The sequence below is a fragment of the Neolamprologus brichardi genome, chromosome 20 (genome assembly GCF_056152115.1).
Source record: "Neolamprologus brichardi isolate AB-2024 chromosome 20, ASM5615211v1, whole genome shotgun sequence".
NCBI lineage: Eukaryota > Metazoa > Chordata > Actinopteri > Cichliformes > Cichlidae > Neolamprologus > Neolamprologus brichardi.
In genome coordinates, this window is record NC_142123.1 from 10,861,508 (window position 1) to 10,874,502 (window position 12,995).

The following is a 12,995-nucleotide window of genomic DNA, read 5'->3' on the forward strand; positions in this document are numbered from 1 at the left end:
TGAAGAGAAGCCGTTACGAGGCACTTTTGAGACAATGACGTCATGCTTTGTTCAAACACCAAAACACCAAAGCTACTTTTCTAACACCACTGGTGGTGTTAAAGTCTTAAATCCACTCTGCTACTAAACAAGTCTACTAATTTGTTCACTATTATTGCTACTATGTACTAATGCTACACCTTCCACAATACACATCTCTGACATGGTGATGAATATTCACAGTGATTGAAAGCAATTAAGTAAAATTAATTAACTGTGGTACTTGGAAAGCGTTCCATCCATTTCCCCGTTGAGACGTCTTTAATCACCTGCAGGTAGTCATTATTTCACGTCTACCCAAAGAAAGCACAGCTGAAGTACAAGTGTGAAATTACACGTTTTCATGTGTTTTTTTGTAAAGCCGTGTCTCAGAGGCTGCCTCTGAAGTGCTCACAGGATGCACACACAGGCGAAACTGCCTGTGAATTCTTTCTTTATCTGGGCCTGATTGTGACACTCTAGCAAGTTTCTCGACCTTGACGAGACCAGAAGCTGCAACTTGTTTGATTTTCATAGAAATCCAGATATTTACTTTGTTTACCAGCAGCTGTGACTCTTCATTTTCATAGAAATCACCTCGTTCATAAATAGAGTAGATGCAAACAATGAAGCTAAAATGCAAATACTAATAATATGCTTATGTTGTTTGTGCTACTATTACAACAGCGCTATGAGACATGAGACCTGCTATGAGACAGCAATAGTTGTTCATAACAGTGCTACACCACATGCACTGAGAGTAGAGTTTATACATTTATTACTAGTTTATATTAAAACAGCTAAACTCACACTGTGATGCATGAAAGAGCACACTGGGAACATAGAAGTCAGTGACAGCACGAGTGAACACACCCGGAGTCACTTCATTTAATCAGGTGCTGGTGAATCGTGTTATTTTTCCTTCTGGGGTTTGGCCCTATGAAATCCAGGCAATATATATATTGCCTGGATTTCATAGATTTCATATATATATATATATATATATATATATATATATCAAAGTACAGTGTGTCCTCAGGAGGTCAGCAAGTTGACTGAAAACTGTGATATACAAGACAGAGAAGACTGTACCCAAACCCCATGAGAATTTTATTTGTGTAGGCTTCTCATTTTCATTGAGTCTGGAGTTAATATTTGATTACTTTCTTGTATTCAGTTGCTACTTTCACTGCTCCACTACTGTTATGTACACCCATAACAGTTTCCTGGGGTTGTATTAAACTGTGAGAGCCCCTGATGACTCCAAATCCACAATGAATCTGAATGAATTCCTTCCACTTTTTTTTTTTTTTTTTTTGGACTCACAAGAGTCGTTTTCACTTATAATGCACAATATAATGTAGTGTGTTCAAAACAATACATCATACTGCAAGGATTTTTGTTTAAACCATTCAGTTCAATGGTCTTAAAACTAAATCCTGACAAGAAATCTTTTCCAAGATAGGGTCTCAGGATTTTGTAAAAAAGAAGATTCATTAATCATATTTGCTTATATTAGTGGTTCCCACATTTTATAATACATCCGCCTGATGATCTGTGGTCTCAAGAAAGTTTTCCATTTTGCCTCATCAATAATCCAGCCTCAACCCCACATTCATATTTCATATTACAGAGTAATAATAAGCAGGCCTCATTGCATCACAAGACTACCTGTCCTCGTCCAAACAGAGCACTACTTGTGGTTCCTACGGAAACGGGAGGCAGAGCTTTCAGCTCCAAGTTTGGGTTCAGGAGACAGATGCCCTCTCTTCTTTTGAGGTTAGACTTAAAACTTTACTTTTTGATAAACTTTGCAGTTATATATATATATATTTATATATTTATATACATATAAATATCTTTGAGGTAGTGCATTCTTATGAATTAGTAGAATTAGGAATTCTAAGGTCATACGGAGTTTTTAAAAAGAAAAGAAAAAATCAAATGCCATAATTGTTTTCAAAAGTATGACTACAAAGAGTACTCTGCTGCATTTATATAAAGTTGACCAGCTTATATTCTCTGTGGTTATTTATTCTTTTCATGAGCAAAACTCACTTTATCAAAGTTTAATAAGAAACATCTAAATTCTTGTGTTCTAGCTACAATGCTGTTGGTAATATGAGGTGTTATCGCTGCCCTGGTTTTCTCATCTCTTCTGTTTTGCTGTAACTTTAATTCAGCTCTTTCAAATTTTTAGTGTCACTACTCTGTCTACCCACATTCTCATCAGCCCCTAGTCTCTTAGACTTAAAAGTCATCATGATCTACCACTGTCTTTAAATATGATCGTCCTCCGCCTCCCCATCTCCACCTTAGTTCAGTTGCCCAGTGCATCGCCTCCAAAATCTCGATAAGTTCACAAATAGACACTACTAATGTCTAGACCTTGGAAATTCAATCAGTTTCTCCCACATCCATCTGTGATTCTGCTCTGTGACGACACTTCTCATCAGATTCTAACTGACAAGTAATTTTAAATCAGTTACATTTCTTTTCTCTTTCCTTCCAAGTAATCCAAGTGAATTTCCACCCATCAATTTAATTTTCCACGATTTCTGGCAACATTAACGGACACTTTAAAGTGAATGTTAATGTTGCCAGAATACACACATACTTACTAGAGGTTCCTGGTGGTGCGCAGAAAAAAAGACATTATTGTTGGTTAATTTTTTGTAAATAAGTTTTGTGGAAAATGTAAAGATGCGTGTGTGTGTGTGTGTGTGTGTGTGTGTGTGTGTGTGTCTGAGCAGGTGTTTATTTTGTACAACATATCATTTTCCAAAAGTCATTTGGCCCATCTGCTGTAATGCATAATACTGTGTTGGCATAAGTACATCCATTAATGCTGCATGTTGTCAGTTAAGGTCAGAGTATGATGGAAAATTATAATTTCACACCAAACAGAAATATTGACTGAACTCAGTTCAGAAGTTATTCTTTATTTTGGAAAGCTATGCACAGAGTTTCCATCCCCCATGGAAAATCTGATCAGCACGTGATCTGTTTTTATACGGCTCATTTGAGTCTCCGAGGAAGTCGTAAACATCGTCCTTAGAGCCATCGTTTTCTCGATAACAGTGACGACAACAAGGAAAACTGGAGAGGATAAACTCCTTCTCTATGACTGTTTTGAAGTCATAAAGATAAGTAATAAGTTTACAGTCAACTGTAAAACACACCCTTTTAAATTATTTGTTTTCTTGTTTACCTGCTTTGGTTTGAAGTAATTTTGAACCTAACCTGTCAAAGCTTTGTCCCCAGATCTCTAACACATCCATGTTAGTGGAAATATAACACCTTTATCCCAAATTTAAACGTAACCGGTCTGTTTGCCCTTCACATTTTTATTGGATGTGGGAAGTTTAACTTCAGCAGTGACCTTCTCTCAGGTCTGTCATCGGACTTGTTGACAGTAAAGACAAGAAGAAAAAAGAAGGCAAAAGTTTCAAAAACACTTCTTGGCAAATTTTGTTAAGTTCAGTCTCCAGAAGCCTTGTGCTGTTAGCAAAATTACACGGAGCTTTAAATTGTCATTTAAATTGTCCGCATAATTATGTTACCCCTGTTGTACTGATAAGAAAAATCAAAAACAGGAATGCTTCATTAATTAGTTGTAACAGTATTTTTTATTTAATTAAATTTTAATTTGAATACATTTTTTATTTTAACTTAAATCCAGACCTCAAAGCGTTAATGATTTTGGTTTTCACTGATCATTGTTACATACGTTTGTTCTCAAACTCCATAATCGTGTCATATACGAAGCATGAAAGAGATGAGTGCAGGTATTGCGGCAGGTATCCTTCCAATGAGAGTTTTTTCACAGCCTTCATGTGTCTACTCTCTCTCCAATTAGGACTCAGGCTGTCCTTGAAGCATCAACATAGTCAAAATAGAAGATGCAAAATCAGATGAATGGGTCATCAAGATCCAAACAAAATCCAATGACTCAGTCCTTCAGACCTTGCCAAACAGAGGCTCGTACTTAAAAGGATTTATCCGAGGGTTACTCATAAAGTGACGTCTGACCTTCATCAAAATCACAGACAAATGCAAACCATGTAAACTAATAAATATTAACAGCAGTTGTACTTAATATGTCTTTATCGAACACACAAATAACTCACTGTCCATGCTAGAAAAATTATGTGAGCCTATTTTTCCTAGCAGTTGTTTTTTAAAGCTACTTGGAGTCAGGTGATCCAGGGAACACGCTGAGACGTGATAGAGGCTCCGTCTTTAGCAATCATTGAGGGAATCGATTACCAAAGCAGTCACTGAACTGGGTCATCTGGGGAAACCCAGTGCACCTAGTCACCAGTCAACCATTCGCTCTCACATTTACATCTATGACCAGCACTAATTAACCGAACACACACGTCCACATCTGTGGAGATGACGTATGAATTGCACAAAAAGAGGCCCCAGCCAACGAGAAGGGATGGCGCCAACCACTGCACCATCCCTACAGCGTCTTCGGTATCATGTACAATTAGTGGTGGCTGTAATTGTATTGTACCAGCAAAACCAGATTCAGCAAGGGCAACAAACTACTTCGACCAGTTTGGGATGAAGGGGAAGTGAGGAGCTGGAAAAAGAGCAAAGAGACAGAAAACAAATAGAAGCACTTGATAGGCTGGTGTGACCAGTAACTGCAAACCAGGAACAGGTAGTTCCAGAACTGGAGCTACCTGCAGAGCTGTGGAAGAGAGGGTAACGAGAAACAAAACAGGGGAAGAGAGAGAGAAAAAAAATCATTGTTTCATTGCAACTAAATGTCAGATTTAGAGCAACCTGTTACTAGAAGACTCTCTGCTGAATGTCACCTTTCTTCACGTCCTTGAGTTCATTGTAAAATTGCTCAACTTAAAGTTCAACTCATCCTGACACTTCCACCAAATGCTAGAAACTGCAGTCAAAGTATCCGAACTGCAAATTAGGTAAACACGACTTAGTTCTTGGAGAAGAAACCCTCGGGAGAGCTTGATCATCAGGTTTGCACAAATTCCAGGAGAGATTTTGTCCCACTCATCTTTACAGAAACTCTCAAAATCATGTAGGTTTTTTTGGTGGCACTTGGTAACTCTGAAGTTTCAGCTCCACAGATTTTCTATAGGGCTTTAACTTTGTGTAAGTTTTTGGGTCACTGATATGCTGGACATGGCATCTTCAGTGTTCTGATTGAGGAAAGGTGGCTCTTGTCCAAGATTTTACAATACATGACAACGTCCGTTAACCCCTCAATGCTGTGTAGCTGTCCGGTAACCTTAGCAGAAAAACAGCCCCCAAATAAAATGTTGCCACCTCCATGCTTGACTGTGGGGATGGTCGAGATGATGCCAGAAAACCCTTTTTTTAACCTTGTGCTGACAAAGGACTTTCTCCCAAGCCTTCTCAGAATCATTTGCAGGTCCTTGAGACGAGCTTTACAGTCCATTGCGGTGTAACCCACTCCAGCCTTGTGGAGGTCTACAATCTTGCTGCTTATGTCCTTTGACAGATCTTTGGCCTGGGAGAAATTGTTTCTGTGGACAAGTGTTTTTTTATGCGTGGATCAGATGGGCACAGAGCCAATCAGTGGGATCCAGGGCATCAAGTACCTTTTGTTTTGTTTGTTTTACTTTTCTGGATATTTGGTTGAGAGTCTGTCTCTCTCCATTAAAACAAAACTACCATAAACATTAGGGACAGTTTGTTTCTTTATAAGTAATCAAACTTAAAGAAATGCACAGGGAGCCACTGGAGAGAAACGCTGGGGACTGGAGTGACGTCATGCAGTCTGGTAAAACATTAAGATGCCTATGTGCTGCTTTCTGAACTAGATGAAGGACAGAGATTCATGGAAATTAATGGACAGGAAAGTGGAAAACGAAATTCATGCAAGCTGTAGATGCGAACGTTTACAAATCCAGTAGGAGGCACATCTGAGAATCCTCAGTGTTAATTAAAAATAATCATGTCACTTACCGCCAACACTGTGCACATATTCCTACTAAAATGAAACAGCAGGAGATTCTGACCTCGGAGGCATGGCCATAGAGGTTGAGACTATCATATTCATTGTTTGAGTAACTGTCAGTTCAAGTGGACAGACAGTCAACATTGTGTCATTTTATGGCCTGTCTGCACAAACACATTCCCTTCTCACATGTAACATCATTTACTACAGCATTACACTCTCACTAAATCTTTGGCATGTTTATTATTTGGCCCAATACATGGATTCCAGGAAAGGGAATTAAACAAAAACAACAATGAAAACATCTGATTGTACACCTTCTCCTTCGTCAAAGTCCGCTCTGCTTAGTGCCCAAGAAATGACTTTGCTGATACGATAGAGCAGTATTTGTGCTTGGGTTACTAAATAACTAAAGAGTCAGTTAGGAAGCTGTTATTGCAGAGTCATATTATTGCTAATGGCCAACAGCCATTATTCATTTCCATAAGATGTAATGAGTAATCAAATAAAACACCCAACACACATCCTTCAAGTCATATAAATGAGCAGTAGCCTCTTCACGGTGGATGCCGTTGTTACTTTTGTGTTTATATCCTGTTAGAGGTGCTGAATGAATATCCTGACAGTCTTTCAAATACAGATTTGAAGAGAAGTCTTTCTAATCTCTGAGCTCTGACCTCCTTAATGGCAATCTCGCCCTCTGAGATCAAACATGATGTCATTTTTGTTTTCTTTTCTTAATGAAGTGTAGCTCGGAACGTTTTGGAAAATGTATCAGGCTGAATTATAACGGCTTGTAATGTTGACCAGCAGCACTGCAAGTGGAGCGAGAGCCTGTTCGTATATGCAGCAGTGCTCTGGCGGGAAGATATTCCTCTATCACCACCTGTCGCCTTATCAGTGGCTACATGGAAATGAGACCTGTATATGTATTGTGTATCTTAAGCACACTGGTTGTGTAAAAAAAAAAAAAAAAAAGGCAGTTTCATTCTGTTTGCATTTATTTATTCTCTGAAAAAGTCAATCCTAAAGGTTTTTGTTTTAAGGGCACATATTTGAGTGCTGTTGACAAGAAAATGAATGTTGCAGTCACGTCAATAATATATCAGATTGAGTGTGATTAGTGTGCTGTAGGTTATAGGTGTTTGTTTTATGTGTGGAGAGACAGTGAGCACAGGCAGAAAGAGGCATGAAGGAACATAAAAAGACAGGCCAGTAATATGTACTACTCTCCTTGAAGTTGTGAGGCGTCTTCCTCCTCCCCTTCCTCCTCCTCCCTCCCCGCCTCAAGGCCAAAACTCTGAGGCCATTTACATAGAGGGCTAAAAAGGGGAGCTGACAGAGCCTGACAGGTGACACTGAGGAGGGACAACTCAGAGCTGACTCTCACACAGCGAGCCACTACTCAGCCTCTGAACACGCACCCACTCGAACAAACACCACGGAGGAGGACCTCAACCTGAGCAGAGGCACAATTAACACCCCAAACTCCCTGGTGTGAATTTGGAAGTCAGTTGAATTTGACTGAGAGAAAAATGCTTTGTCAAGCTCTGAGGGAGTGAGCTGAGCTCAGCCCACCGCGATCAAGACAGGAGCACATCTTCATCATCTAACAGGTAAACTGAACTTTTGTTCTTCATGCTGTTTTGAGGCAATTTTTTTAAACAGTTTGGAGCTCACTCATGTTAAACTAAAAGGCTTTAAATGCTACACTTTAGTGTTTGCACCCATATTTGATTATTTATTATTACCCTTAAATTGAACAAAGTCACACTCCAGGTTGTCTTTGACAAATGAGGCTATGTTATCTCATCTCCAAACTGCTGAGATGCAAAGAGTGGTACCGTCACAACACATGTTCATGATCTCCTGCTGCAGCAGGCACATTTCACCAGTGGCTATCTGTGTATTCAGTTTATCAGATGTCTGCACTACTGCTTCCTGCATTGTCCTTTGCGCGTACACATGCTACCTGCTGAACAGATCTGTTTTTGCCTCGACCTAATCTCACGATCAGTTAAACCGTCTCGAGCCGCCCCTAGTTCAAACTGTCGGCAGGTCAAGTTACATTTACCTTTCAAATGGAGAACAGGTAGTGCAACACTAGAAATGGCAGTTGAGCCGCATACAGTTGAGCCTGACACAAAGAAGCGAGTTGGGTGGGTGGGAGGGGGATGGGATAGTAATACATAAATAAGTTGTAAAAGAATTGTGTCAGTGGGGTGGGTAAGGGAGAAAAAAAACATGTGCACCTGGTCAGCAATGTGTGATTGCAAAGGGAAGGTCAAAGCAAAGCACTGCGCAAAGACAAAGAGATTTAGTGGTGTTTTGAAGTGTTAACGGTTGAGCAATGACTGAGTTTGAGTTAATATTTGACCTGATGAACAATATCAGTTTTTTTTATAGCTTTTCCTCTGAATGAGGGCATGTAACAGTTTGTAACTGTAATTTTTTAAAAATCAAGAGGGCAAAGGCGAAAGAAATGGTCTGTGGACGCCAAGTGCAAAACCTTTCCTTTTGTTAGGGGGGGAGGTTGTGTTGTTCTCTCTGCAGTGCACCTGCTGTCACTTTCTTTTGCACCAAAACAAGTGAAATGGACTCACAGCGGTTGATATCTCTAAAGTTTAACCGACTCTGTCTTATTACTGCGTATTGCTCGAGCCGTGTGCTAGGGCAGTCTACTAATACTTAAACAGAGCCCACAGGGGCTACGTGACTAATGATAAACTCTGAAGTATTACAATCTTTACACATTAACAGTAGAATATTTGCAGGAAATTTCCAGAAGCAATTCCACAGATTCAACTACCAAAACAACAACAACAACAACAACAACCAAACAAACACAATGTCCCTGTGAGCACATGTTTCTTTCTAAATGAAATTTGTAAGGTCAGAGAGTCAGACTATAATCTGTGAAGTGTCCTCAGTGCATTCCTTCTGACCAGCCACCAGACTGAAACCTGTAAAAGTTTAACAAGTTTGTTACCAGATTAACAGACATGGAAACAGAGCAGGAAATGTCACATCCAGCCAATCAGTTCAAATTTAGCTACTTTATTACTGTAGAGGCAGGGGGCTTGGGTGGGATCGTCAAACGACTTTTCCTCTTTTCGTAAGACCTTGACCTGGCTCAGTGTGCCTTTAAAACACATGAAATACAATAATTAGCCACATATGAACCTTTAAGTAGGTGTTTAAATATTTGCTAAATCCTTACAATGTTCAAAGTTTGCTTGTTTTGCGTAAGTGTCATTTTGTGGAGTGTTATCTGGAGGTCGTCTCCCTCGTACTGCGGCGACACGGGCGTCCAGTAAAGGGGCACGCCCGACAACTAAACCGCAATTTGAAAGCGAGTGTAATTGATTCAGAATCCGCGGTTAAAGGAGTCTTTAAACTGATAAGACGGGTGTAATTATACCGAGAAATCTGTCCTCATCCTACTGAAGCATTCAGAAGACATGTGGAGGGAGAGAGCTCCCTGTGCAGGAATGTGAAGGGTAGATGGAGTGATTAGGTGGAGAACAAGCAGGGACTTTGTGTAGATGGGAGAACTGGGACAAGACCGGCCCTCGGGGCACAGAGAGGAGAACACCTGTGCTGACATCATTCATCCCTAATCCACAAACACACAGAAACCCTCAAAATGACTGACTTTTAATACCAAAACTACAACATTAGGGTTCTTTCCAAGGAAGATGTATAAAGCTTTGAGTTTGAATGGAATAGGGACTTTTATTGTGGATTCATTTTGAGACTCTCCCATTTTTCACACATCAATGAATCGGTTAATATTTCCAGAAGAGTAAAGAAATAATCCATTCGGCTGTTTTAGAGGGTGTTCATCAGATGTTTTAATAAAATATAAAAGAAAGTACTAGATAAAACACAAAGATACAAAAAAAGACAGGTAAAGGATCCAAACAAATTCTATGAGTCATTATTCAGCAGGCAGTTAGACGTGATATAGAAAAAGGTGACGAAGTTAAAACTTGAAGGAGACAGTATCTGTCGTAAAAGCCAACCAAGATAAGCTGAGCGTGGTGCATGTGAGCTGTGATGACAGGACGTTTTTTTAAGAGGAAGTACAAACCAAAAGAAGGCTCTCTGTGTGGAGGCTCTCAAGCCTTCAGTGAAGCCGCTTTATTCCCACCAGTTTTAAACAATTATATCAAAACTGGTTAGATAATGTAGATTCTTTTAATATTCACTGCAGCTGATGAGAGATGCTGTATAATACACTGAACAGTCTTGCAGAGACCCCAGAACAGGAATGGATTTCCAAAACAATCAGGGTGACTCAACACGAGTCCCCACACGAGCACCCAGAGTCCCCACGCTTTACATTTCCACAATGAAGTCATTCACCCAGCGTGAAAATCTGATAACCCCGTAGGCGTTGACCAGGATGTTCAACAAACAGCGTTTGACAAATAACAAACAAGAGATCCTTGGCTTTCATTGCTTACTGAAGACTGAGTCATTCACTCCCTCTACATTACAACACTAAACTACACAGTGTGCATTCAGCAGCTGTTAATAAGTTCTATGATTTAGAGCAGAACTAAAGGTCTTTGGCTTGTTTTGGCTTTTCTTTTTTGAGGCCTGATCAAAATGTTGTCATGACTGGCGCTGTACCTCCAGCACTGCCCACACTGTGTAGGGGCTGGAGGGCTTCTTTTCATTTTGTGGTCACTTAACTGACTTATATGTTTGTGCATGCTGCCTTATCACACAGCATATTTGACCCGTTATGCATTGTTCCCGAAATACTCCTTGACAGGATAAAAACTTTAAACTTTGTAATATTATCAGTGCACCAAGTGAGGCTAAGAACACTAAGGATTTATCCAGTATGACTGTAAACTGTTGCAATTTCTACAGCATTTTTAAGAACTCTGAATACTAATCTATGCATTTCACTCCAGCAGGGACTTCAGGACAGACCAAGACAGCAGCCTGAGAGCCCAAAAGGAGAGTTGACAAAGGACGTCAAAGACCTCTAAAGATGGAAGATACCCAGCAGGTTTGGCACGTGACGATACCCTCCCAGGAAGACGCTGGAGAGCTGCAAAAGAAGGTGTCAGTGGCAAACCAGCCCGAGTGCTCCATCTGCTACAACACCTACGACAATGTCTTCAAAACACCCAAGCAGCTGCAGTGCACCCACACCTTCTGCCTGGAGTGCCTTTCCCGCCTCAATGCGCTGTCCAACCAGAACAACAAAAACCCCACCTTAGACATCCGTTGCCCCATCTGCCGGCAGGCCACTATTTTGCCAAAGGAAGGACCCCCGGCCCTGGCCACCAGCCGCGAGGTCCTCTGCGAGCTGCCCAGCCACCAGCAGCAGGAGGAGCCGGTGTGGCTGGAGGGGGAGAGGTTGTGCTACAAGAGCAGGCAGAATCATAATAGTTCAGGGGACCCCGAAAGTCCTACGGCCTTCTGCGTCTGCATTGACATTGGGTCCTCCAAGATGGACACTGCTCCCGAGCTTCCACAGCGGCATCTCACTATGGTGGACAGAGTGGCTGACTGCAAGAAGATGATCCTCTTCATTCTGCTCCTGGTGCTGCTTATTGTGGTTGTTTTGTGGCCTCTGCAGTGCGTGTTCAGCACCGGGAATATGCGCTGCTTCAGCGAAAGCCCCCAACTCACCATCAGTACCACCCCCAACCCCAACATCACCAGTGCCATTTTCAAGAAACTGGTGGGATAAACATTGAAACTACCTGGACTTCACTTGTAAATGCTTAGAATATTGTGTATGATACATTTGTACTGTTGTGTGACATTTTAATTATTATTATTATTTCCAAATTGTCCTAAAAGTGTATTTTATTATTGCTACACAGAAACAGCTCACATTTTCAATTTGAAAAAGAGCCACAAAGCTTAAAGCGTCTATGTGCAAGCTTTTTTTAGACATTTGACTTCAGTGCCTCCCAGTGGCGGTTTAAAAAACTGCAAGCAGGCAAACAGTCCGTAAAGTAACACTGACTGCAGCCATTTTCACCAGTGACATGTTATTATGGTGTTATAGGGCACAAGAATTTTTGACATCGCTTGTTTTTGTTACGTTATAATGAGATGAAATTTCTTGTTCACACAGACAACCATAAACTGTAGATAAAGGATGGACTAGCTTCAGTCTGTAAAGTGAAGCCAACATGGATGCGCCTTAGCCAGCAGGGAGAACTACGTACTTCTCACCTGATTTATTACCTCATTTTTCTAAAGTTGGGTGGGTCTTATCATATCACAGCCACTCATTATGTATACTTAAAAAAATAAAAAATAAAACTAAAGGCTTCAATGGTAGACCATGAACCAGCAGCTATGTCCATCTTTTACAGTCTGTGGACACGACTGATTTACAAATAACACCACACAGTGAAGCGAGACCAGCTTCACTGTGTTTGTTTAGCGGCACAGAGAAGATGAAGAATCTCAGCACTTTAATCTGCGCTTGTATTTTGAAATTAGACATGATTTTTGCTTTCTAGCAGGCTCAATGGACTGGAGCGCAGCTGGGTTAATTTATTGTCTCTACTTGTACACAACCAGCAAAGCTCAGAGACGCTGGCACATGAAAGTTGAACTTTGCTTTGCAAATGTCCGTCTGGCAGCATGAAGAAGTGTTCCCAGTATGTCAATGGAAAACTATGTGTAAAGTGTGTTTTCTTAAGACCTTTTCTACAAACTTTAAATAAAAAACAAACAAAAACTCAGATCATGATTCTGGAAAATAAATCATTTGAACAAAGTTGAATCACAAATTAAGTTTCTAAAGCCTCAGACAGACACAAAGCTACTCACACCCTTTTATGCTAATTAAAACAAAGCATAATCTCATTGTCAAGTTAAAAAACAAACCATGCCCTATGTAACCATTAAACCGTCACCATAAAAGCCAGCTCCTCCTTTGTCTGGACAGGAAGCAGTCTTTATTTCTTCCTGGATTCTGTGTGACGTGACGGAAAAGTTAGGTTGTGGGGGCTTTCCGAAGCTCACACGT

General features: G+C 40.5%; 1 protein-coding gene across 2 annotated transcripts; it reads left to right on the forward strand.

Annotated features, from left to right (window-relative positions):
- Nucleotides 1-7,320: 7,320 nt before the first annotated feature.
- rnf223 (ring finger protein 223) lies at nucleotides 7,321-12,703 on the forward strand. Of its 2 annotated transcripts, none has more exons than XM_006785309.3 (2): nucleotides 7,321-7,596; nucleotides 10,909-12,703. In XM_006785309.3, the coding sequence occupies exon 2, from the start codon at nucleotides 10,989-10,991 to the stop codon at nucleotides 11,694-11,696; it is 708 nt and encodes a 235-aa protein (XP_006785372.1). In that variant the 5' UTR covers nucleotides 7,321-7,596; nucleotides 10,909-10,988; the 3' UTR covers nucleotides 11,697-12,703. The 2 variants fall into 2 exon arrangements, with proteins under 2 accessions (XP_006785372.1, XP_035761367.1); XM_035905474.2 differs by having other exon boundaries at nucleotides 10,912-12,703.
- Nucleotides 12,704-12,995: the final 292 nt, after the last annotated feature.

Coding starts and splice junctions, on each gene's coding strand:
- rnf223 (XM_006785309.3), top strand. CDS start 10,989: ATGGAAGATACCCAGCAGGTTTGGCACGTGACGATACCCTCCCAGGAA.